The sequence below is a fragment of the Paralichthys olivaceus genome, chromosome 2 (assembly GCF_024713975.1).
Source record: "Paralichthys olivaceus isolate ysfri-2021 chromosome 2, ASM2471397v2, whole genome shotgun sequence".
Taxonomy (NCBI): Eukaryota; Metazoa; Chordata; class Actinopteri; order Pleuronectiformes; family Paralichthyidae; genus Paralichthys; species Paralichthys olivaceus.
The window spans coordinates 18769047-18797016 of NC_091094.1; the positions used below are offsets into that span (position 1 = coordinate 18769047).

The 27970-nt window shown below is 40.5% G+C and overlaps 1 protein-coding gene across 2 annotated transcripts in view; it reads left to right on the plus strand.

Annotated features, from left to right (window-relative positions):
* Positions 1 to 115: 115 nt before the first annotated feature.
* The window catches only part of chchd6b (coiled-coil-helix-coiled-coil-helix domain containing 6b), a 57192-nt gene continuing 29337 nt past the window's right edge, over positions 116 to 27970 (plus strand). Inside the window, exons 1-6 of one of the 2 annotated variants that reach the window (XM_069510277.1) lie at positions 195 to 447; positions 2838 to 2934; positions 3980 to 4034; positions 5028 to 5184; positions 20733 to 20753; positions 23653 to 23736. In XM_069510277.1, coding sequence (XP_069366378.1) covers positions 370 to 447; positions 2838 to 2934; positions 3980 to 4034; positions 5028 to 5184; positions 20733 to 20753; positions 23653 to 23736 — 492 coding nt within the window. In that variant the 5' untranslated portion in view covers positions 195 to 369. Of the gene's footprint in view, positions 448 to 2837; positions 2935 to 3979; positions 4035 to 5027; positions 5185 to 20732; positions 20754 to 23652; positions 23737 to 27970 lie in introns of both variants that reach the window. The other variant, XM_020086511.2, reaches the window with a different exon arrangement.

The following is a 27970-nucleotide window of genomic DNA, read 5'->3' on the forward strand; positions in this document are numbered from 1 at the left end:
GTGCGCAGCTGTGCGGTGTTGTCGCTGTGGACAGGACTGAGCTCCTGTCTCTCTGTTGGAGGGAGAAGTTACAGGGCTCCTCAGACAGCACCCAAAACTACAACTCCCATCTGCCCTGCGTCCACTCTGATGCACGACAATAAACGATTGGATCGAATTATTCCTCACAGCCAATGATCTTTGCGGACACTGAGGGTGATCTGTCTCAGGGAGCGTGGACCAGCCATAGACTGTGGGGGGGGGGGGGGGGACCAGAACCGTCTGTGGAGGAGACTCCTGCCGAGCTCACATCTCCGCGTGTCCCCGTGTGACCTCCGCACTGAGGAGGGTCTGTCGCTACCTGACCGCTGCGCTATCCGGCGGGGGAACATGGGAGGAAACGGGAGCAGGAGAGTGTCCTTCGGTCTGGACGAGGACGAGAAGGTCACGGTCATTGAAGGAGTGAAGGTAGAAATATAACCGCACGTGTCCTCTGTTGTGAAGTTGGAGTTAGCTTAGCCACAGCATACAGAGCTAACAGCGGCGTTAGCTTAGCGGGCTAACGTGTCCAGTGACAGGTCCCGTGTCCTCAGACGACACCGCAGCCCGAGGTCAGCAGGTCACCACGGAGAGAAACCACAACATGCGACCATTGACTCAAATAGATGAAATGATAGAGGTGACATGATCCCACAAGGTGTTAAACCAGCTGCCCAACAATATGTGAAGGAGACTGTGTACACTGGATATTATTATTATTCATCATGAGTATTTATATCACTTTACTACTATTGTTACCTCAACTTATGTTCAGTTATATTTTATGGAAGGTCTTTATCCTAAACGTGATTTACTTACATTTACATTTTATTATATAGTTGTTTTATTTATTTAGTTACATTTTATGTTTTGTTCGTATATTTTCCTTTGTACAATTTTATCAACAGGCACAATTTCATTTCAGGATGACGTCACGTAATTTCGTTGTGCTTGTACAATGACAATAAAGGTCTTGAATCTTGTATACCTCACTCCTCATGAGAGTAAAGTTATTCTTTCTCTTTATGTTTCATTTTGTATCTTCCAAAATATTTGTTCGCTTCAGTTTTATCGACAAATCCCAATTTGCATTCGTGTCCCGCCTGTGAACCTGCACATTGTACAGTATGAGAATAAATATGAAGTGATCATGTGTGCAGATAGCTGCTCTTTGTCTATTGAGAGGTCACAGAGGTCAGTCACAGCTGTGCAGCAGCACATCTGGAGCTGGTTGGCAAGACAGTGACTTGCTCAAGGACATGTCAGCAAGCTGGATGACAGCTTACTTTACCTGTGATCTTTTAAAGGGATAGTTCACAGAAAAATTAAAATGCATCATCATCTGCTCACCACTATGCCGATGGAGGGGTGGGTGAAATGTTTGAGTCCACTAAACACTTTTGAAAGTTCCAGGGGTAAACAGTGTTTCACCAAATCCAATACAATTGAAGTAAATGGTGACCACAACGTAAAAATACATAAAATGCCTCCATACTGGTCCTGTGGTGTCATCCGAGGGTTTGAAATTGAAACAGTGTCATTTACACCATGAAGACGTGGTCCCCAGTTACTTTAACTGTATTGGATTTCGCTTCACTTCACCCGCCTCTCCAAGATAATGAGTAAATTCAAATTTTCCGGTGAACTATCCCTTTATTCTGGTGCTTACCAAGTCAAAAGATTGGGTTATTTCTAAATGTGATAAATAAGAGCATATGGATTATATGTAGATATATGTATTTATCTGTTGATATGTAGGAAATGCCTTTAATATGTATTTATATAGGGACATTTATTGTTTGCAGTGTGGTTATGAGTTGGAACATTCAGGAATAAGAATGTGGTGGAAAAGGCCTGCGTATAAATTGAGTTCAGAAAGATGTGATTGATGTTGATTAGGTGTTTTTTTTAATTTTATTTGTTTATATGCAGCAATTCTGATTTTGTTGTTAGCAGGGCAATGACATATAGACTCTCCAGTTCTGATAGACTTTAACATCATAGTGGTTTGTCTTTAAGCGTTTTAAGTTGGGTTTTTTTGTCTCAGCGCCGGCAATGACCGGTGGCCACCCATAGCCAGAGGCCGTCCATAGCCAGAGGCCGTCTATAGCCAGAGGCCGTCTATAGCCAGAGGCCTTCCATCTCCCTTTCACATGAATGCAATATCTCAAGATGACCCTGAGGTAATTTCTTCCAATTTGGTACAAATATTCACTTCAACTCAAGGATGAACTTATTAAATTCTGGTGGTCAAAGGTCATGGTATCCTCCAAAAATATGTTTTCGTTTTCCTTGAACATAATATCTTCAGATCAGCTTCAGTGAATTTCTTCAAATTTGGTACAAACGTTCACTTGGACTCAAAGATGAACTGATTCGGGGGTCAAAGGTCAATGTCACAGTAACGTAATGTTACTGTGAATGTGCCCATAGGAATTTCATTACATACAATTCACTTGGACTCACTGATTGATTCGATTTCAATGGTTAAAGGTCAAGCTCGTGGTGGCTTCAAAAAACATGTTTTTGGCCCCTTGAATGTGAATCTCAAGACTGCTTGAAGAAATTTATTCAACTCTTGATCCGTTGCCACTTGGACCTAGATTTTCAGATTATGTGATTACGTTTCAGTGTTCAAAGGTCACAGTGACGGAGGCATGTAACTGCAAAGTGGTAATTATGATTGGTGTGTGGACCCCAAGAAGGGGACAAAACATCAGCTAGTAAGGATCCTAAGAATTGAACTGTCCTACATCTCTGTCAGAAGCCTTTTATAAGTGTATTTATGTGCCTGTGTTTTTTCCCACTTTCCTGTCCAGCTCTCAGAGGATGTGCTCCGGTGGATGAAGCAATCTCAGGGGTCTGACAGCTCCAAGCTGCCACCGTCTCCACCAGAGAGTCACAAACCACAACCAAGTACGTCCCTTTCAGAGACATTTCCTTTCTCACAGACGTCCCACTGGGAGGCCCACTGTCTCACCACTCACCTGTCAGTTTATTAGAACACAGCTAAATTCATCCGCTCCTCAGACTATACACTACTATAACAATTGAACAACACAGTCTCATCAGCTGCTAAACATTAAAACTTTCATGTAGGCAGGATTTATTACAAAACCATTACAGATTAGACTACATTAGGTTGTGCTGGTTGCACCTAAAAAGCTGACAAACAAGTGCATGCCCACATAAACCAACTGATAAGAACAGTATCAGGATAAAGGTCAGTTCTACTGCTGTGTGCTGTTTTTAGATGGATCTTTATCGTAAGAACATTATGTCATGTGCTCATTTTTTTTCAAATATCTCTTCAGTCTGATGCTGCCTCACAAATGTTTTTCTGTTATTTGATGAAAATAACTATGATGTAAATATATATGAATGAAATCCAAATTACATTTTCCTGTTACTTTGGACTCATTCTAGTCAGCTGAACACATCATTTGTTAAAAAGTTGCCATGCTCACAGACCATAACCATTCACAGCAGTTATTATTTGTTTACGATGTGGTTATTTTTTGATATGTTCGTTTGTTTTTTGTTAAGTAAGCAGAAATACACTAAAACTACTCAACTGATTTCCAGGAAATCTTCTGGAGGGTTCGAGCATGAAAGGAAGAACCCATCACATTTTAATACAGATCTCAGGAGGGTAATCCAGTAACGTCTTTCACTTTCTTTAACATTGTGAGATTAAGGCGTTTTTCAACATTTTCCTTGATTTGATTATAACAGGTATATCTGCAGGACCAATATTTCTGAGTGTTTAAAATTTGAGGCCGAATCAGATCCAAGTAAAAATGTGGGTCTGGTGAATTTAGAAGTGGTTTTGTAAAGGGAATGTTGGGCCTTGGTGGAGCTATGTGCTCTACTGAGTGCTATCCTAGTTTCATCTGTCCTCATAACTGATCCATATTGTAATTCCCTCTTAGTTGTTATGTTCATCTTGTTTGAATTTTAGGTCCAAAACCAACAGGACCATCCATCACGGAAATACAAGAAGAGCTGCGCAAAGAGTAGGTGCTCATGTCTAGGTCACAGAACTTTTTCTGTTGGTATCCTGCAATTTTTGACTGGACATGCAAAGTATATATATTTATCGTATATTAAAATAGTCCAGTTATATTGACTAACCCGGAATGAGATTTCTCTTTATTATTGCAAATTGATCTTGGTAAATTATAGATTTTGCAGAACATTAGATCCTAATATATTTTTTGACATATCCAAAGTTGAGCCTTGTTGGTCAACACAGTCCAGGTGTCAGATGTATAACATAGCAAACACTTGGTGCTAATGTGTCATGTTTATGGGGAATATACACATGGTGAGTGACCTGTCAACACTGCCTGAACTGATTTACTTTGTCTGGCATGTTGCTCCACCACTGGAATGATTATATACTGTCATGAGTATCTTAAGAGTAACCTTTTTGGCATGTTTAAGGTTTATGGTAATTTCTCAGGGCAGAATTTATGACAAAGTGAAAAATAATAATAGATGATGATGAAGATAATGAATAGATATCTGTTTCAGTTTTTCCATGTGTCCACTCTGGTTTTAAAACAGAGCTTTTAAAAAAAGGGAACTATGACACTAAATAAATATAGCACAACGATTATAGCTTTATTTTAAATAAAACTTATTCTTTGATTCCTGACAGTGTTTATGCCTATACTCTTATTCCATGATTGCAGCTCAGAATAACATGAGAAGACAGAGAATAAATAGAAATAAAAACAAAACCCTCTGATGTCTTTTATTACAAAAAACCTGAAACTGTTCAGAATTATAAATGAACATTCTATTCACACTAAGCTCCTCTCACATTAACTACTTTTCCTCGCTCTGCTTTGGCAGCAAAAACAGTCTGACATTTTTATCTGCATCACATATTCATATATATAGCCCCCCCCCCGACTGGTATATTCTGTGTCACGTTTGAAAGAGCTTTGCAGTATAAATAAAAGGGCAAAAGATAAAACGGTTCTCATCCTCCTCTGCTTCAGCTTTGAGCGTCAGCAGGCTCTGGTGCAGGAGCAGTTGGCCAGTCTGGCTCAGAGGGAGAGAGAGTCGGCTGCAACCACAGGCCTGGATGAGCTGCTGCCCACCCTCATCATTGAGAAAGGCAAAGCACATGAAGAGAAAGAGAAGGCTAAGATGCTGGTGAGTAAAAAATGTGGATCAGCAAACGTCAAAGCTGTAACCATGTACCTTAAATATCAGGACCCTAGTGAATGTATTCTTTTCTTTTTCTCATGTTCTTCATAAACCCCAGGAGACAAAAGCACCATCTTACATCTGACTTTTGATTTGAAAAAATAGCTAATTTACCCTCCAACCTAATGTTTTTGCTGATTTTAAACCTCTATTAGTAAAACAATCCAGCATTTGTAAACTAAGTTAAGCTTTAAAGTATCACATAATCTTCAATAACAGTTATCAAAGACATGTTGATGCATTCTTGTTGTGATTTGGGTCTTGGTAGTCTTTCACCCTAACATTAAGGTCTCAAAAAGACTTAACAACAAAATGTACCTTCTAAAGTTTTTTAATGTTAAACAAAAGTAGTAGATTTTTCCTTCCACCCCTTATTCGTTTTGTGAGTTAACAGCACCCTCTACTGTTTCTACTGGTGAAATTCAAATTATAAGGTTATAACATGGTTTACAACCCTGGTGTCTGTATTGCAGAGGGCAGACCAATGCAAGAACTACTAAACATTTGTGTAAAAGTGATCGGGATATTCAGACTATGATTCTCTGCTGAAGTGGAGATGCCATATGCTCAGTATCATGTTGTGGCATTTTTTCGTGACTGCAGCATTTTTGCATCTCATTTTGCTTAACTTTGAGTCACGGTTAGTAGATTTTCTCTATTTTCACCTTAGTCTAACATTGAAATAATGTGTCTGTCATTATCAATTCATCAACATTTTCCAATGGAAATACTTTGATTATGTGAGTAATGTGAGTGCAGCGTACATTTGATGAGGTTGATGTTCAGAACCTGTAGAGCAGCAGGAATGCACGATGCTTGTTGTATGTTTAGATATCAAATGAACACTGGATCAGAAATGAACACTGGATGGAAACAGGGACATGAACAAGGCTGTCTGTCTCCTTTGCATTTTACACTCACACCGGTGTTACATGTTTCTGTTGTCTGATTAACCCTGTTTGTACCTGAGCAGTGATTGCATTGATTGTTGTCAGGGATGTTGACTTGATCACAGCTTTGCTTTTGCTCATTATAAATGTACTTGTTGACACAGTCTTATCAAATTCAGAATCAGACAGATAATGAGTCAACCAGCAGTACAGCGTGTGGGAGGGAAGGAGAGGCGACAGTTACAGACAGAGAGTTTCTCAAGGATCTGGATAGAAATGACTGTTTCACTAAGAATGTTTCAAGTGTGTACGTCTGCGTGTGCGTGTGTTAATTAGTCTTTGATTCTTCTATAGGACCTTTTCCAGCATAAAAACTCATCTTGTTGGGACCAGTGGAATCATGGGGACCAACGGTTCTAATGACAAAAAAGTATTTTCTGAGCTCCTGTTGACGGTTAGAGTTGAGAAGTGAATTGTGGTTGAGTTAAGGTTAGGGCTTCGTGTGAGTTGGGCATTGTTAAGGTTAGGAGTAAAGGTTTTCAGCTCACCCACCACAGTGAATGAGAGTCAATGCAAAGTCCATAATAAGGACAGCTAGGCCAACCTGTGTGTGTGTGTTCAAGAGACAGATTAATCATTGATCACTAATTTGTTATTCCCACACTAATATTTTTTTAACTCCCTTCGCTCATTCCCAAAATTAAATACTGTGGATCTCCTGCAGCGCCCACTCTCTCTCTCTCTCTCTCTCTCTAGCCCCTTTTATTATGCTGGTTTTGCTTGTTCAATTTAAGTGATGCCACCCCAGTGTGTGATTTTTAGATAGCATGTCAGTTCTCCAGAGTCAGAGGTGGGGCTCAATGCCAGCTCTCTCTTTTACATGTACGAGTGCAGTGCCCGTTCAAGTTTAAATAGACACTATTAAAACTGTAATAAGAAATTTAACAGCTCACTCCTTGTTTCCTTGTTTGCTCCTTTTTCTACTTTAGTGTGTGACGTGTTTGAGCATCTTGTTGTCAGCAGTTGGATTAGAGGAAGCTGGAGGTTAGCTTGATACGGAGTGTGTGAGGAGTCTAGACAGCATACAAATGTGAGTGTTTATATGCCACCCCCCCATGCTCCTTTCACACCTTTTCTTCTTTCTCACCTGTCCTCTGTCTTCAGTCTCACCTCCGCTGTGTAACACATTCATTGTTCCTCAGCTTGATTTAGCTGCCGTCTTAAATGTCACACCTCCTTGCTGCCGCTGAAACCTTGAAGAAGTCACTCCTAAGATTAAAAAGATAGATGGGCTTGATTTATATATTTCCCATGGCGTTGCTTCTACTTTTGAGGAGATTAAAAGGAAGTGCAAATCTGATTCAAGAGCTCCTCCGATATCAAAACTATCTGCCTGGCAGGTGGGCTTCCTTTTCTTCTCTGCATTTCCATCAGCCTTGCATCTACTGGCAAAAACACAGCTGGAGACTTAAAGAAAAAGTCTCTCCAACCCCTCATTGCTTTCCCCATTCCACCTTAAAGCGCTCCACTTTGAGTGGTTTGAGAGCTGCCTTATTTCCCAGTGGAGCAGACAGATACACACACATACACACACACTCTGCTGTAATGCTATCACAATACACAAACACATATATAGCAAGTAAACCCCCAACCTATTTCCCCACATGCACTCCTGGCTCTCTCGCAGGCGGCCTGTGTGTAAGCGTTGGGTTGACGAGGAGGTGAGGGAGGCGGGGGAGGCAGCACCTGTCAGAGAGCTGAGCTGTTCCCCACACTGCCTCAGGCCTCCTGTCATCAACACTCACTTTAGCCATTTACTCCTGTCTCAGCGCCAATCGACACCACTGGGACTGTTTGTGTGTCTATGTACAGTACGTCTTTGTTTGTAGGTGTCTGCGTACGCGCATATGAGACTGGCTGTGTTTCAGTTTACAGCAGAGGAATGTGTGTGTTGTAGGGGCATATCTACTTGTGAGGTTCATTAACAGTTCAGTGACTATTATATTCTCTTAGCATTTTTGTGTGTATGTTTTTGAGTTTATTTGTCATGTGATTTATTCAAACTTTGTTTGGTACAAAATTCACTTTCACTTTGCAGCACCTGATACAGTAGATTCCTTCTTCCTGTGTCATAATTATCCATGAAGTGCAGGGTTTCCCACATAATTCATGAATTCTATAGCTGCAGGGAGGGGCAAGGGCACACGCATAACAGATTCTGACAGGTACACACGGTCACACGTACTCGAATGCAGGTGAATTTCGTATGTCAAAGTTCACCAGAGTTGAACTCCACATGAAGCTCCGCTGTGGATTCGCGTCGCCATAGGCAGCAAATGTTTTTCCGCCCCCTCGCTCGCACAGATCCCTGTGGCAATGATCTGGCAAGCAATGTTTCAGCCTCCACCAATAGCAATGAAGTTAGTTTGGTTGACCTCACTTGCTGTCATTTCACTTTCTCTGCAGTGTTGCCCACAGAATTGATTAAAACGACAGCATGAGAAGGGTGCACATGCAAAAACGTCCCACACAAGACGTTCCAAGTCAAAGGTAAACATAGGACTGAAAGAGAAGTTCTCGGTTAGGGAGTGAGAACTGTATTGCATGCCACTTGCGGGAACTTACACCTGCAGCTGAAACTATGAATAACTTTATGGACGATAGCATGAGCGTACAGGCTAGCATGGGGCAAGGGACACTGCACACAGCTGAACAATGCAGCAACAGAGCAAAGCACCTAGTTAGGGATCTTTTATGTTTTTGTGAGAAGTGTAAAACTGTTGAATATAGTATGGATAGATGTATAAAATATATAATATAGAGCCACAGAAATCAGGATCATGATCTGACCACTGGGCCACGAGTCGCTGACCCTCCCTGTACCTTCACTCATGTAAGGTACTCAAAATACACAAGTAATAACTTTTGGTTAATAGGCTGAAACTACTTAAATTAACAAAATCCTTAAACGCAAAATATGTAAATTAAACCCACACCAGGATATGTTGCAACCTGTGTGCTCCACAATTTCTGTACAGGGTTCTTCCACTGTGGTTTATTTTTTATAATTTCTCCCTTGTGTCACCGTGACATCCAACTTCTCACTCCACCTACAAAGATGCTCTTATACAACCTGACTTTTTCAACCTGCTCAGAGACTAAATTTAGGCCCTAACAGTTACACATTGAGCGAAGACACGGAAGAGACGGCAAAGTTACATTAACACCTAGTGTCTCCTCCTTTCTCTTTCCTATCCTCATTAGCACCTCCTGTTCTTGTTTTCTTCCCCTCTTTCTACCTCAGAGGTGACATTTGTGCCGCAAATAAAATGTTATTAGTATGCACAAGCATTCAGTGCTGAGCAACACACACAAACACACACACACACACACACACACACACACACACACACAAAGACACACACTTTGACAATAACAAGCATCTGCTTTCAGCTATTGAACTTGAAGCTTCCTAGGTGGGTGAGCAAAATCGACTTTCCTACCTGTGTGAGGGGGTTGAATGTTTAAAACCTGCCAGTTGGTTTTTACTCTTGGTTTTTATTTTATATTTTAGAAGCTTTTATCTGCCGTCTCTTATAAAAACAGGTAAGGACGATAGCGTCACAGGCTACAGTCAATCAGTTTAGTGGAAATCAATAGGTCTGTGTGCACATTTGTTCTGAGGCAAACAATCATGAACACATTGACATTTTGTCATTTTTTGACAAACCAAACAATTTATATTGAATCTTTGTGTTATTTTATATTGAATATGCATGTTGTGGTGTTTCATACATTGTTAGATACTCCATCCAGAAGTTTATTTACTCATCTTCACAGCGATTTCATGGAGGAAATAGGTTACTCTTCTTGCATCACACTGCGTTGCTCCTTATTCTTTGCTGTCTGTTCAAATCCAGGAGTGACATTTCTTTGACTCCCACAAACTGATCACGTAACGGGGGGGGAATCAAGTTGACACTGCCCTCAATTTTTTTCACTAAGTTCCAAATGCAAATTAGACAAAATGCTTAAAAGGTTTTGCAAAGATTTCCTTGAAGTGAAGTCATGCACTTGCAGGCTGTGGCAGATTTTAGGCAAATAGAAATTGTCGTCAATGTAAATAATGACATCTTGTTGAGAATCTTTTCAGTCAAGCAGTTAAAGCTCAAATGTGTGATAAGAGCTGTTACGTCCATTTGGTCAATTCTAATGTCCCTGCTGTCTCACACCTCCTCTTATCCTTTAACACCTCAGCCAGATTGTAGTGTGGGCAGTTAAACAGCAAATCAGCCGTAGTTCTGTTATATTGTTCGTATCAGTGAACGAGTTTGAAGCATTTTTATTTGTTTTTTGATTTTCTTAACCACATACCACTTGTAGGTGAATATTGCGAGTTATTAGTTGGAAGTATTTGGATGAAGAAGGTTTGTGAAGGTGTGGTACGGAAACAAGATGTAATTCCATAAGTAGTCACTAGATGGCATTGTTGAAGTGTGCTAGGTTTGCTATTGATGCAGAATAAAGCGCGTACTCTTCACCGCTACATGTGCTCCTGGGCAACATGTTCTCACAGCATTTATTCCTCCTCCTCTGGCTCCCTTCTTTTTTATCTTTCTCTATTCAACCCCTCAGTCCCTGTCCCTTTGTGTGTGTGTGTGTGTGTGTGTGTGTGTGTGTGTGTGTGTGTGTGTCAGTTGGTATGTGAATGTGCAAGTATGTGCGTGTGTGAGAGCGATGACTCAGAGCGAGGAATTTGACACTGTCCAGAAGAAATATGATGAAAACTAGAGTGAAAAGCCCAACATTCATTAAAGTCAGACCTGCGATGACAAACACTCAGACCACAGCGGATGATGGCCACAAATATTAACAGAACGGTCGTGCTGCTGCTGCTGCTGCATAGAAGAAATCCAAGGATGTGTCACTTGAAAGGGTGGAAATGGTGTGTTTTTGCACTGAATATGCAGCCTTTCAGTTACAAGATGTTCTCGCTAACCAGCAGGGCACCCTGCTGTCCATGCCTAAAGGATATTTGTCCATCATCATCATGAAATATTATTCTCTGCTATAGATTTGTGCTGTTCTTTTAGCTCACTCTCTTTGATTCATCTTTTTTCCACATTTATGTTTTTTAATTGAATGTTTCACCAATCACCATGACTTCGTAATTTTTTGCGATTTAAGGCCAAATCCAATATCACTACCTCAACATTGCGTCTGTCCACATTAAACCAGCCTGTGGTTAGATCAGTCCGTCAATTCACATCACCTCAGCTGCTGTGAGAGATGCTTTCTAGCAGCAGATGGACATTCGTTGGTTTAGCTGCATTCAGCCAACCTCGAAATAATCTCCGGATGGATCTTTTTTTAATTTGACCTAAGATGACAACGTATGTCTAAAATGAAGACTGTGAATGTGCTGTTTTTAAGCAGATGATTGCACCTAATTGTTAACCAGGAAATACAAATGGGACTATAACAATACAACAATAAGATAGTCCTCCCTTAACATTATCTATATTTGTAGTCCCATGTTTATTGGTCACACACACACAAACATGCTCAGAATTGGTTGAAAAAAACAACACAGAAATTAAAATACTCTTTTTTTTCTATGGATGCAGTTAATCCATCGTGGTATTTTACATCTGTATTTAATTTGCTTTCTTGTCCTTTTTCCTCGAGGCACCTGTGAGAGAGGACTGAATTTCTGATCGCAGGCAGTGACTCAGGCTGCAAGCACATGGAAGCGTTGGCTAGAGAGCTTTGAGAAAGAGTAACACGGTCAGGGATGGGCTTTAGGAGCTGAAACACATAGGAAGCGACTTGACTCATGTCTGAAGATGGCTGTAGAGTGTGGCACAGTAGATTCAGACTCCTGACTGCCCGCTGGTTAGACATCCAACTCTGCTTGTTTGCCAGAAGACAGAGGGTGGGAGAGAGGGAGGAAAAGATGGGTGTAAAAGAGGAGAGGGTGAGAGGACAAAGATGGATCAGTGAAAAAGAAAGAAAATGACAGTAGAGGGAGAGTTGTACATTGAAACTGAGTGGGTGAACATCAGCCTTCACTGTAGCCACTGCTTTTGAGTCTGTATGTACTGAGGAGAAACAAACACACACACACACACACACACACACACGCACACCTTCAGTCAAAAACCTTGAATTTCGCTCTCACAGACCTTGTCAATGTAAAATACAAAAGCGGTACAGACGCACATATTCACACATGACTAAACCACTTGTTATCAGCCAGTGTAATCACAGACTTGACATCTTTTCTGCATGTTAAAGCAGCTAAGCCCTTTGTGCGTTCTCGCGCTCACTCACTCACACACACAGACATGCACACACGTACAGTACTCCCCCATCTTCTCAAGCGACGGTAATTGCTGACGAGCAGAGCGCTCACCGACTGAGGAGATTTTGATCAGTACAGAACACTGTGGGGGTGGGATGGGGGGGCATAAATCTGCTTCAGAGGACAAATGTGTAGGAGTGGAATACCTCTCCCATCAGAGAGCGGTTGTGATGTAATGAGACAGCTGGACCAGACTTATTATCTGTGGGAAAAGTATAATGCTTCCCTGATGCCTGTTCTCACATAGAGGGATGATGATTTATGTTGGAACAATCAAAGAACGGGTCAAAGGATGTGAACTTACCACATCTCAGCTTGTAAGATTTCTTGTTTTCCAAAGTAAATTGTGTCTTTAAGTTGCATCTGTTGTTCTGTGTTATTGCATGTTAGAAGACACTAGTCCTTTTTTTACTGGTTGCTCTCTGTGATATTGTTTTGCTTCTTCTTACATGCATGTGCAGAATAGACAGTGAATGGGTTTTTGATGTTTTTGATGTTGCTAAGGCAGTGTTTTCACAAGTGAACCCTGGATTCTTCCTGAATATGGTTTTATCAGAAAGTTTGTATGGGGTGGCAGGGCATTGATTGTTTGAGAATGTTAGAAAATGTTGAGGCTCTGATAAGATGAGTGGACACAGCTGGGATTGACCAGGGATCTGGATATGGTGACGGGAGGTGACAGGGGAGGAGGAGGGTCGCAGCGAATCACTGAAATGACAGTGACAGAGAGGATTTTAAATCTGACAGCACTGACATGATTGGCAGATTGAGATCATGGCAAAATCTGATTGGATTACCATGAACATTCAACAAACAGCTGATTAGAAGAGATGGGTTAAAGAGAATTGTGCATAGATGAGACATTAGGGCCGGGCGACATGACTTCAAATCAATATCAAGCCTATTTCAAACTTTTACTTCGTTTACGATTAATGAACGGTTAAACTGGAGAGCGAATCAAACAAACACAAAGTGCAGATCAGCGGAGGAGGGAGGGCATGCAGCTGCGTTATACGGCCGCACGCTATATGTTGGATACTGCAAAATGAAAGTTGTGGTTACCCGGATTAAATGACTTACGCAGGTTAGAGGTTATACACAGTTTTGAAACTGATTTGTGGAGAAGCTAAGAACTATAAGTCTGCGGAACATCACTATTTTAATCAAAATGGGAAATTGGAGCAAATGATTGGAGAAGACAGAAAATGCCTGTGGTTATTGTTGCTCTCTCTCTCTTGCGTGCTCTCTCTCTTGCGCGCTCTCTCTCTCTGTGACTACTGAATTTTTTCTTCTCTCATTTCCCCTCCATCCTTCATTCTCTTCTTAACAAAACCTGTCCTCTTATTCAAATATCTCTTATCTCTCTCTCTCTCTCTCTCTCTCTCTCTATCCTCTTTCTATCCCTCTATCCTCCTCTCGGTGTCTGTCTTCCTCTCTCTGTCTCGGTGACAGTCTGGGGTGAGAAAGCAGGTTGATGATTAAGTGTTAATTCATTTCACCTCCCCAAGCTATGAGATGAGCACACACATTTAATGAGCAAAGAGCTAGACTAACCAATTCATGCCTCTAGTATTTCTACTGGACTGGGTGTGCATGTTAAGCGTGAGTCCATGTGTGCATGCAGGTGTGTGAGTCATCCACAGTGTGATGATTCATGCATATGTATTTGGACTGTTGTCCTCTTTTGGTGATTGAGGCATTTGTGGTATATGTGTTAACAACCCTGAGGTAAAGCCTCTTTCATTGCAGTGTGGTCCTGACAAACAAGCATCAGGTGATCAAGATGAAATCCTAGGGATAAAGCAGCCACTTTGAAAAGGCCTCCACGTTTTCTGTAAAACAATGTGTGACTGTGTGTACATGCAGTGGTGGACAGGTCATCGGGCATAATCAGTGCTTGGCAGCCCTATACACAAATCCAATGAGAGGATGAAGCAGAACTATCCCTCTGGTCATGAAAAGACAGGGAATTGTGGGAACCGCAATCAGGTAAATTAGTTTCCTCCTCCAAGTGTATAATGTTATGTTGCATCTCTTGGTCCGTCTGTGTTTTGCTTCTCTAAATTAATACATGTATTGTTTGTGTTTGGGCTCATAAACTGCTGCTCAATACAGATAACATTGTTGTGCATCAAAATTTGTTCACATGCTTCTGCACCAAATGAAACCTGTGCTTTCCATCCACACATCTGAGGAGACCAGTGTAGACAGTATATGTGCAATAATAGGTGTGCATATTTTAAGCATGGTTAAATTACAACTCTGGATTAATCCAAGATTGAAAGCAAAGGATTGACATTGACTACTAATAAATTATTCAGTTTATGCTGCCGTATGCTGGACATACTTACATGTCAATAAATAATAACCATCATGTATGCAGCTCTAATATAACAAATAGTATTTTATATTTGACAGTTTATAAAGGGAAAGGCTTAAGTCTGCTTATTCTTAGGCTGACAGATGAAGCAAACCGTTTTAAAGGAGGGAGGATTGTAGTGGAAGCACAGGAGTATCATGTGGGACTGTGTGGCCATGATGAATGGTTTACATGGCTCAAGGGCCTGGTAGGAGGGGTTCATAGCAGAAATTTGTTTAGGGGCCGGGAGAGTTCAGGACCGAGTGTGAACTGGTCTGTGGCATAATTTATATACCAGAGTTTTCTAGTCCGTGTCAAACTAAACCACATTTATGAGACAGAAGGAACTCTTTGTTTGGTCTTGGCTCTGGTCAGAGTCCTTCCCCTGTTTTCAATTACCTTGTTCTGTGTTGTCTTCCCTCTCCTCCATGCTTGTGTTTGTTCATGCAAATGTTCTGCCTGCATCTGTGTTCTGTGAAAAAACACAAAATGCCATCCAAAGTACATACAATATTGCCTTAAAGAGAGTGATATGTGACACAATGTAACAAACAATTGACGTTTTTCTATCTTCACATGATAAATATCATATCGCACAGCCCTAGGTTCATGTCATAAGCTGCTTTCAGAGATGCAGTGAACGAGTGAGAGCCTCCAGATTATCTGTGGACTTTCTCCGCCCCCTAAAAAGTCAGGACAGGGTATAGAAAATCGATGTGAGAACACAGAGGGGGATCCCCAAAAACAAAAAGAAAACAGATATCTCCTGGTGAAAAAGCAGTGTATACACGCAGAAGACACAGATGAACATGTTTAGAGAGTTTGTGGCCATAAGAGCTGACACCAGTGTCACCAGCTGCACCACCTCTCGCCTGAATAATGCGGAGGATTTGTTGCTGTTGTGTTGCGTCTGTGCAGAGAACCTCCCACTGTGTTGTTCATGTGTGAAAAGCCATCTGTGGAAAAAGTCTGGACAATTGGGTCTGGACAGGTATACAGGGGTATGTACACATCATTTGACCTGTCAGCTGACACCTGCAGGGCCCTACGCTACAAGAAATGGTCATGGTATGTTCCAATTTAGAGAAAATTTCAAACGAAGCTGGGAGAACCAACACATTGAAGGTGCCAGCCAGTAGAGGCTTATAAAAAACAATAGGTGCATAATGTTGCATCATACACCTCCAGTGTGTGTGATTCCTTATTGGGTTTTTTTCTGTATTTATGTGAGCGAGAGTGCGCATTGTTATGAATTTAAGTTACAGCGGTGAAAATCATTTTCTCAGATTCTGTTCACACTCTCTTGTTGTTATTTATTTCAGTGAAAGCTGAGGGACACTTAACAAAAATGGAAAATAAGATAAATATGATGTAAACAAAATTAAGATGCTGAGATGTAAACAACAGTTGCTCGGACAACAAGGGAAATTAAATTGACCACCTTCATCAACATCCACACAGCCTGAAAAATCTCTGCGATTTCACTGCATATCGCCATGTCATCATTAATGCAAAACAAACCAACAGTGCGAGCTGTGAGAGTGTTGGTAACTGTGATTGATGCTGGACAGTATTTACTCTTGGTTTTTGAAATTGCAGCAATCGGACATGGTTTTAATGATAATTAAAATTTGAAGAGGTAATAGCAACCGTTGGGAATTCCACCATGGTTTATGGTCAAACTGGTTACCGTTTCATCCTGAAATGAGCTTATTTTCTCCTCTGTCTGTATTCCTCTCTCTCTCCGGCTCGTTCCATCTAATTAAAAAGCCAAATCGACAGTTTGACCGCAAAAACTGTGTCTGCTCGTGACACAGTTTGTCTCCAGCCTAATCCTCATCTTCGCCCTCTTTCCTCATCTCTGTCTTTCACCCTCCTCTCCTGACTCCGCATAGAAAACAACAACAAAATCTTTTTTCCCCAAACACATAGATTTATTCAAATGTACCATTTGCATAATTCGGTATTTACATAATGATTTTTAAGGAAGGTGAGGTGGGGTTTCAGACCAAAAGGTCTCATTCTGTCACACACACACACACACACACACACACACACACACACACACACACACACACACACACACACTGTGTGTTTCTGTTTTCATGTGTCACTCCCAAACAGAAAAGAAACACACACAAACACATTTTGATGGAGATCACTTTTCACTTTCACCATAACCCTAACCGAATGCTTAACCTAACCTTAATCTTGAACCACTAATCAAAGCTTTTTTTTGAGGGGGGGCACCCCTAAGGTAGCCTATGACACACACACAGACACAACCACACACGCATACACGCATACACAGGCACAGTGGGTTGCCAGAGCACTGATGTCTAAAGTGTAAATCAAGCATGAAGGGTTGCCAAGCTGGTGCATCTGCTGACCCTCTCAGTACAACCACAGCAAACATGATTCAGTCAAGCATAGATAATGAAATGTATTGTGATCCATGACATTGGTGTGTTTATTGAAATAGGACATCATTTATTCCACTATGTCAGTAAAATATTTCCCCATTTGACCTGTAATCAGTTTTGGAGATGCAGGGATGCTGTGGTTCTGGTGGCAGGAGCTGAACACAAACCTCAACCTCAGCTTCCATTTGTCATCATGACATAATGATGACATTACATAAACCCAGGAGAAGCTGGGTCCATCCCTACTGATGAGTGGGATTGTGCAGCTGCATAGATTTTAGACCAGGATGATGGTGCTGTTCCTTACCCCCCACCAACAAACGTCAACAATGTTAAGACCCCCAACCAACTTGGGTCTAAAAATTGTTGTTTGTTGGTTTCTTTGCTTTTAAGCAAGATGACTCATAAACTACTGGACGGATTACCATTAAACTTCGGTGCAGATCTGGATCAGGGGGTTAATCTAGGAATTCATTGTGAGCATTTTTTAACATTTTCATTAATTTCACAGTGAATAATTAATTGATTTGATGAGAAAGATCAGGTATATTTAGGGGACTGATATTTATTAGTATGTAATTTGGTACAGATCCAAACAAAAATCCAGATCTCGTAAATTTTAATTTGGTTTCAAAAGGGGACTGTTGGGCCTTGGCGGATGCATGCGAGTGCCATTCCAGTCTTGATGCTGTATTAGAAGCTGCTGGCTCAACAGTTTTGAAATCATCAGTCTTTATGGGCTGGTTCTTCCTAGTGATTGAGAACACGGCCATTAGAGAGGGAGGAGATGTAATATTCTTTGAATATGGTGACAACATTGCACATTTTAAGGCTTTTATGGTAATAAATTCAGTTGATTACATGTAAAGTAACAGAAAGGGTGGCAAGAATGAAAAAAGAGAGATGTGTGTGTTACAAAACCACAGAAATTGTTGCCCCCCAATTACACAATGATGTGGGGGAAATGGAGGGTCCTATTGGAGGGTGACTGCATCATTTGACGACAGTTATGTGTTGGAACCATGATCTGGGGTTTGGTAGATTTTCTGACAATGTAGGCTGTGTTGTTGCTATGTTTTGATATATCCAGGTACAGTTTTTAAAAATATGCTTAAACCATCAAACTGAATTCCTTTAATTTCACATTTACAATGTGGTGTCATTTTTTTTTTACGGGGGTCACAATTCATTTGATTAATAAAACATTACTACTTTATCTTTGGATAACCTCTTGCTCAATATATGAGCCTTAGTCTATTTGGTACATCCCTGGCTGTGTTTTTGCTAGCTCAGTCGATCCAGGCTTTTAGTGTTCAGAATGAGGTTGCTGACTGTTGGTCACTGGGGAGCACAAAAACAATGAGGGGAAGTACCTGAAACGTCCGCTATGGTCCACAGACTGCACCAAACTACTTGGGTGTGTTTGTCTGCATCTGTGTTACAATGAGCCCCTGCACCTCTCGTTTAAAGTCTCTCATCTATGGAAATAGGACCGGCACACTCCTGTGAGTACTCTGTTGGAGGCCACACAGACACACACACACACACACACACACACACACACACACACACACACACACACACACACACACACACACAGTCAAACTTAGGCACATATTCAGTTTAGGGCCAGTCACAGAAGAGCGGGGAGGTTAAACAGATGGCATTGGCTATATCCATTACACAGATTAGGCAACACACACACACACACACACACACACACACACACACACACACACACACACACACACACACACACACACACACACTCACACTGTAGCAACTGGCTTTGTGAGTTCACCTCATTTAACTGAATAGTGTTTTTATGAAGCATGGCAGCATTAGAGCCACCCACTGCTCTAATCTACCCCTTTCTGTTCCCTGTCTAATGCTGGACTGGGAGCACTTGATTTGAGTGGGCAAGGCTATAGACACACCCAAATATGGTCTCCTGTTTGTCTCCGTCATAATGTTTTAACTGAATGTTTTTCACTGAATGATTTTGTGATAAATGCATTGTAACATATTGTAATGTCAATAAATATTTAATGGATACATTCAAGACTTGTACGTTTACAGGTCTATAAATTACCACATAAAAGATAGTGAGATGGTAATCCTCAGTTCTGCTATAAAATTGGCAATAAACAGTAAACACACACCTGCCTTTTTAAGCATGAATGTCTAAGGTGAAGAACACTACACTTTGAATTAAAGGCACTTACATATTATTGATTGAAAAACATTTCTGTTTGAAATGAAGCAGAGATTAGAATCAGTATTCAGTGTTTGTTAGGCTTTCTGCACAGACATACATATGAATGAATAGGTTTTACAAGCACTGATTTATGAACAAGAATCAAGGCCCTTTAGATTTCAGGCAGTGAAGGGAAACAAAACAGATATCATGAGAATCATGTCCCACAACATCTTGACTCTGTGGAAAACCGTTTTGCTGCTGGAGCCACCAGTTTGACCAGTGTGGAGATTAATGATTAGAATTTCATGCGTTCTATTTATTTATTACTTGATAGTGACAAAGCACATCAATGAACTTAAGTAAAAATTAGCAAATGTAAAGGTTTTGGAGTTAGCAAGAAGGCTAATTTACATTTTTCATCCCAAGGCAGGTTAAAAAATGCAAGACTGACATAGGACACGTAACAGATACAGACAGGCCCAAATAAAAGTTATCATCATGTTGCAGTTAGAGAATGAAGGGGGTTAAAATTACAGTCCATACTATACATACTATATACTATACGATTTTCAATATTATGTTGATATTTTGATAATTTATGTTAATATTTTTTCTTTTGCAGCTGATAAGATACAACAAAATATAAATAGTAACAAATGAGACACAAAAAGTCAACTTTTGAACACTAATGCTTTACTGGACAGAAAAAAATCTGGAAATAAATGAAAATAAACTATTTCCATTGTCTCTGCTTAAGTAGATTTACATGCTGCAATCCACATACACATGTTCACAAGTTATCAGAACTCATTAAGTTAACATAGTTCAAATGTCTGCAGATGTGTCTGATAATTATCTGCTGATTATCATAAAAATTCTCCCCATCGACCGATTATTAATCGGCTCAACCAGATGCTCTCGTCAATCCAATCAGCTGACTGATCAGTCAATCTCCACTAACGCATAGTTTTCAGCCTAACATATGCATCTTGTACATAATGGTGTAGATTATTCTGTGACTGGCTGAACCCTGTGACCTACTTGTTCCCTTTTCAACTGTTATCTCTGCTTGGGCTCTCATTTTCTCCTAATTCCTAGCTGCTCCTTTATTCATCTCTACTTCCCCTCCCTTTTTCTTTTCCTAATTATACCTGTCTCATCTTCCTCTCTGTCTCTTTCGCCATCTCTTCCAGCTGTGTCTCTTCCTCTGTATACCCTCTGCTGTCTCACTAACCACAGTCTCCTCACTCTCTCCTAGCCTGCAGATTTGGATGCCTGGGTAAGCAACGTTACTATTGCTGGTGTCTCCTGTTTTTTAAGCCTTTGCTCTATACCCCCTGCTTTCTCTCTCTCTCTCTCTCTCTCTCTCACTTCTCTATTCAAATGTCATGTTTTCATTGTGCATTAAAGCGAGTGTGCTGCCGCCACCATTCTGCACAACAACACTTTGGGAGGTATTCAACTAGAAAATTACACATCATCTGTGCTGCTGGCAGATGTGATTTTACACACACACACACACACACACACACACACACACACACACACACACACACACACACTGCCCTTACAACATCAAACAGCAACTGTAGAAAGATGGAAAGAGAAAGTGCAGTGAGCTACAATAGGGATTTGCAGATGTGCTGTTTGGGGATGCATGTGCCTGTTAAATTCAGATAAGATTAGACTGGATTACAATACATGTAATGCCAATCTGTGTTTGCGTCTTCACGCCTGCATCCAGCGTACCGGCTGAGAGCACAGGAGATCTATAGATCAGGCAGGGAAGATGCTGTTTTTGCTCCATCTGATGTGTATCACACCCACTAATGCACCAATCAGCTACAGCAATCAGCCACCATTATACTGTGTGTGTGTATGTGTGGGGTTGCAGGGTTATATTATGTCATAATATATACTTTCAGTACTACATTGAATTTGTGCCACATTGTAGCTTTTTGCTGCCTTACTCCCTGCCAGCTTCACTGTGCTCATACACCATATCATGTTCATACTGCTGTAGTACAATACTCATTACCCTTATTGTTTTAAACAGTGTGTACAACTGTGTATATCAATCAATCAATCAGTCCTCGGGCACTAATTGATTGATTGATATACACACATGTGAACATCTGCGGATCTACTGTTTACACTGTAGAGAAAATCCAAACACTCAGTGTACACACACCATGTGCATGTTATCTGTCCTTTTATGCATTTTATCCATCATATGTGAATCAGATTGTGCAGCTGTTTTTCTTTATCTGCTGCACACTCTCCACAGCATGACTAAAAATTCTGACAGACGCATGTAAGATCCTAAACCCCGCCGCAAGGTATTTAGTGCATCAGTTCAATCTAGCTCACTGCCATTTATTGTGGCTTTAAGTGGTTCAAATATTACTATATTAATATATTAATGATACAAAATATATAAAACGTTTTTATATACTTTAATGTCTACAGAAATGACTGACTGTTTATGGAAAGATTTCAGATCCTTGCTTTCATGCTCCAACAGAAAATCTGATTGTTATTTTGTAATTGGATGATGTAAATGAGCTGGACTCAGATCAGTGTACGGCTCTGTGTTGCCATTCAGCTAAACTGAATTTTGATTGTATTCATCTTTTTTGACTTCCCCTCTCTCTCTCTTTTACCATAGGCTCTTACTATTTTCTATTACATTATTTATTTGTATTTGTCACAGGGAATTTCTTTTTTCTCCCAATTAATGAAACTGTAATAATATTAAAACATGGTGAAGCCCCCATACTGTTAAAACTAAGAGGGGGTCCATTACAGAATCCATGTTGTATCTTCTAGTAAATGTTTTCCATTTAATTTCTACTGCATGTGCATTTCTGACTTCAAGCTGAACAACTTGTTTTCACAGTGCATCTTTCTGACTTCTGCTTCCTGTCTTCCTCTGCTTGCATGATGCTACGCCACGGTGGTCCTACAGCCACTCTGCCATCTCGCTGTCTTACAAAGTTTGACTCAGAGGGCATTTTAATTGGTTTCACCTCATCGTAATGCCACCATCATCATGTCAGCACCTGCCACCGCTGTGCCAGGCTCATGCCACCTCAGTAGTTTTGTAAGTTTTGTTTTATTAGATGGACCAACTATTAAACAACCATTCCTTTATTTTTTACTTTGAGGTATAGCTGTGATTTCTTTTTGTGCGCATTATCATGGTATGCCCATAAACTACTTCACAGATGAGTCACACAGTAACAAGCTACTGGAATAATAGTGCACTGAAAACACAAACCTGGAATTTGATGCTATGGTGGCGGGTATTGTAGTTATGGTCAAGCAACTTAAAGGAAACGTCTTAATGTTTTTATTCTCACGTGGCTGCAGAAAGGATGTATCTGCAGTAACTACAAGTAGAAATTCATCAGCTACTTTACATAATATACATACTCAGTCGCTTTCTTACACCATGATTACAAAGCAGTGGCATCACTTCCAGTAACTGCTGTGAAGTTCTGGTATGTTGTTGTGTTTATGTTGTGAAGTGATTACATAATATGTGTTATATAAAAAGGAGGCGTTGGCGAGTGCTTAAAATTACATTTCATATCATAGATGAGATGTGTTTCCAGAGTTTGTAGGTTGATATTAAACACTGACATATGACCTGTGTTATATTCATGCTTTCTGCATCTGTTGCCTTGTTTACTCCTTCCTCATCCTTTCCCTTGTGTGTTGCTGAAGTCCATATTCTTTAAGCATCATTTACCCATGTTGTATCTATATCAACTTAAACATTGATAAATGAAGAACGTGAATTTAGTTTTCACACAGGCTGACACAGGTGGTATTTGTGTAGTAAATTGTCATATGTCAATATAAAGAACCTCTACAATTTACTGTAATATTTCTTCATACCCTTTGATTTCTTAGAAAAAACAATGTCTTATTATCTGTTTATTTTCTCTTGTCTTGACTGTTATTTTCATTATTTTGTAAATTCAACTTTAATGGTTTTTTTATGGCTATATTAATCTAATTATGACTTACAAACAGTCTGTCGGTAATACTTATTCCTTATTTATTACATACTTAACTACATTTCACCAAAAGCTTTTCACTTGTTTGTTTAGTAGAATCTTTGTGACAATCTTGAATCTCTCTTCATTTTCCTTCATCTTCTTCCTAATCAGGCCAGACAACTGGAGAGGAAAGAGAAGGAACTTGCCAGCATCTCCAGCTACTATAAGGAACAACTAGAAATACTGGAGAAAAAGGTAAATACAGTTTTCTTCTCACGCCTCCGCGATGGCCAATGGCCAGATGCATTATGATTTCGGGTTGTCCGTCCGTGCATCTGTCTGTGCATCTATCCTTACACCTGTCTGTACATTCGTACGTCTGAACATCCATCCAACCCAACACAATATCTCATGAATGCCTTGAGGTACATTTTTTTAAACTGTTACAACTATTCACTCGGACTCAAGGATTAACTGATTCGATTTTGTTGGTCAAAGATCAAGTTAACGATAACCTTGCAAAAGATTATTCTGGAACACCGTCATGGAATTATTTCACATTTGGCACAAACATTCACTTGGACTCAAGGATTACATCACTTGATTTTGGTAGCCAAAGGTCAAAGGTCACGTAGGTCTCACAAAGTATGTTTATGTTTTTCTTGAACGTGACATTTTAAGATCAGCTTGAAGGATTTTCAAATTTGGTGCAAACAATGATTTACTGAGTTATTATTATTTTTTTTTCAAAAGAATGAGATACTAGCTCTTTAAATGAACTAACTAACTAATGAGATAAAAACCTCCAGTAGGTCTTCACACATCAGGAAGAGTAAAAATAAAGCAGTGTGTTATTCACTCTCCATGAAAGGTAAATAAGACACTCTTGCCTATCTTGGAAATGTCAAGCCCACACACCAGTGTCAAAATGTAAATGTAAATGAATTGAAAGTTTCAGCAGAGAGACGAGAGTCACGACGTGCTGATGATGGACCAGCACTCAGGAGAGGTTTCACAGCGCTCGAGCTCTCAGAGAGCTTCAGCTGCCTAATCAAATGTACTGTGATTTTTCTTAACACTGTGTCCTTTTGCCAACATCCCTCTGGTTCTTTTCACAAATCAGAAAGAAGAAGGTTTGTTGGGTGCTTTTAAGAAATTATGGCCTGTGTTCACTCCGTCTGAGCCCTAATGCATAGTTGATATTTTGCACCCTTTAAAGCTCAGTGGTTTGGTAAATGCTGCTTGCTTTCTACACAGTATATTTGTATTTGTTGGTCAGAAAAAGCTGGTTCATTCTCTTACATATCTAAAGAGGCCGGATGAAATGATGAGTGAATGAGAGTAAAATGATAGAGTAAAAGTTAAGGAATTAAAGAAATGTATAAATTGTTAAGAAGACAAGGTTTACAAACACTGTTGAATGTAAAAATGATAGAATAGTAGGGGTCATTAATAGGTGGTCCGCGGTACCCCGGTGTATAATCTATAAATCTTTGGGACTCACATTGTAAATCATCATACGTGACACGACTCAGCCAATCCAATCTGTGAATTTCAATGAGCATTCCGTCTGAAGTTGGTGGACAGACCCTGTCAGACAAAAGACATGGCGGAGTAGACAGCAAGAACAGAGTTTTCAATAAAGACTGGAGAGTCTCTTACATGTTCATTCTTCCAACGAGCAGTTCCAAACCAGTATGTCAGATATGCTCAGAAACCAGGGCCCCTTTTAAACGCAGCAATGTAAAACAACACTCCATTGTTACAGCCCCGATTTTTAAAGCGGGAAAGAGGGGTGGGATATACAGGTGTTAAAGCTGTTCAGTCATTATGATGTGTTGAAATTGTTAGAAAATTGCTTGAGACTTGAAAATGAGTTAGTAAAAAGAAGACAACTGTAACAGACGTGAACTGTTAACTGTGGGTTTCCTTTGTCAGTAAACTACCTGGACTCGTGAGTTACAATTTAGTGAATCTTATATTCTGTCTTTTCAGACACACACACACACACACACTCTGTTCCTCCTCTGACCCAACCAAACTTCCTTTATTAGAGTACTTATGTATAATCTCTCCAGGTGAATATGAAGACTGACAATATAACATTATTGCATTATACTTTCTTTGAATTAACAGTCAGTTGTTGACAATATTCAGATGTTGACACATCTCATACTGGATGATGATGCGAGTCAGACATTATGCTGTTTCAGACCTTTGTTGGAGGACATTTTCTCTATCTCAACCTCTTTGAATTTTAATAGAAAATCCCAGATGGAGAGGAAGATGACACAAATATTTAGATTTTTTAACAATACATTGACTCAACGAATAATGGGTGAAAAGGTGCAGGTAGACACGCATACACTCTCACACACACTACTCCCCTAACCTGCACTCTGTCTCTTCACACACCCACTACTCTCCTTCCAGTATTCAGTAGACGCTCTATGGGACTTGACTGCCCCACCAGCCCTCTCCCTGTCGCTCCCTCCCTCCAGCGGGGCCCATCAGGCAGATGGGGGACCTTATCAAGTCCTTTGCACTCGCCTCCTTTAGGCCTCTGAGAAAACCTTTTACATAGCCAAGTTAAATGGAAGGGTCCCTTGCACACCGTGCAGCAAGCAGCACACACTGCAATGCTTGACAGAAAAGACTGATTGGCAGAAGAGTTGAGGATGCTCTATCTTTCTCTGCTCATTGCCACAGCCCCCCTTTTTTTACTATCGCTTTTTTTCACCCCTCACTTGCTCGTAGCTGACCTGCATGTGGATGAGGGAGTAAGAAAGAGGGGGACTGAGAGCGAGAGATAAAGAGGCTATATGGACTGAGCATTAAACAGTCTATCCTGAGCTGGCGTCCATCTTCCTGCTACTCTTCATTTTCCCATCAAGCACTCCATTCATCCAGCTCTCCTTTCATGCCCTTTTGCCTTTTCTCTGCTTATCTTTCTTCCTTTACCTCTCTCATACCTGTGGCAGATTCCAGTTAGGTTGAAATAAAGGGCCACTTAATAGTTGAATTGTGACAGATCGATATGCATAAATGAAAAGTGAAACCGTCATCCGTCTCACTTTTCCCACTAATAATGATCGGAGCATGTAAAGAAAAGCTTAACATTTTCTCTCTCAGGGCCTCACCATCAGTATTGTATCAGATCTACACTCACAGAGATGAATTAGGAACATCATCCCCTCAATCTCAAAACAGCCTCAGTTCATAATGGCATGGGTTTCATAATTAACTGACCTAAATAATGTCATATGACACAAAATGACACATCAACACCTAACATGACAGAATCCAACAATTTCCATGTCTAATGCACTAACATGGAGGAGGCTGGGTTTATTACCTGCTTTGGCTTCACTTTTGGGGAGTATTCATGCCGCCCATCTTTATGTACAGTCTATGCTCACATTGCTTTATGCAGATTTGACCCCACCATCTACAGACATTAAGATTACTCAGACCAGGCTACATTTTTCCAGTCTCAAGCTGTCTAGTTTTGGTGTTCCGGTTCCCACTGCAGCTTCAGATTAATCTCGTCATCCTCGACACCCTGAATGTTCTTCTCTGACCTCTCTCACCTAAAAGTCTTTGCCTTCTGCACAAGTGTCGTCCAGTGGATGTTTTTCATTTTTCACACTGTTCTGAGTGAACTCTGGACAGTGTTGTGTGTGAGAATCCCTGGAGATCGGTAGTTTCAGAAACACTTAAACCAGCCCATGGGGAACCAAGAATCATATGTTTCTCTATTCTGATGACTGATGATGTTTGATGTAAATATATCCTGCAGCTGCAGAACTGTATTTACATAATTGTATGGATTGTGCTGCTGCCACATTGCTGGCTGATTGGATAATTGAATAGTTGGCTGTGTTTTATTTCACTAATAATCTCAGAGGCTAGAACCTTTTCCATAAGGCCGTATTGATTTTTGTATTGAAAAACACACAAGCACTCGTGCACATGCAGTTCTGTTGCGGCATCTTGATGATCAGAGGCAGTGATTTAAACCAAACGTAAGAGCAGCCAGATTAGAAGGAGAATCCTCTGGTAATTGGTGTGTGATCTTCCCCTGAATCAACATTTTACCCTGGCTTAGTAGCAGCCTCTTTTAATAGGCTAATAACTGTGTGTGTGTGTGTGTGTGCGCGCGCGCCTGTCTAAAACACTCTCTGGTGTCCAGTTTGCCAAAGGGATGGACGATGATAATAGATTTTGTGTTTGTCTAAAAGCTGTGGATGTTGTCTGTGTCCACTACTGACACAACTCAAAAGGCTGTGAATGTGTGTGTGTCTGTGTGTGACCGGTTTGTGTTCATGCTGTCACTTCCAAAGTAATTGTGATAGAGTGGCCAATCTACAGCGCAACTTAGCATTGCCCCTCTTCCACGCGATAAAAGACATCCCAAGAGTGAAACTAACATTCCAGTGCATCCTCCACGTCTCCTCTCTCTGCGTCCTGTTCCCTCTCTTCTCTTTCT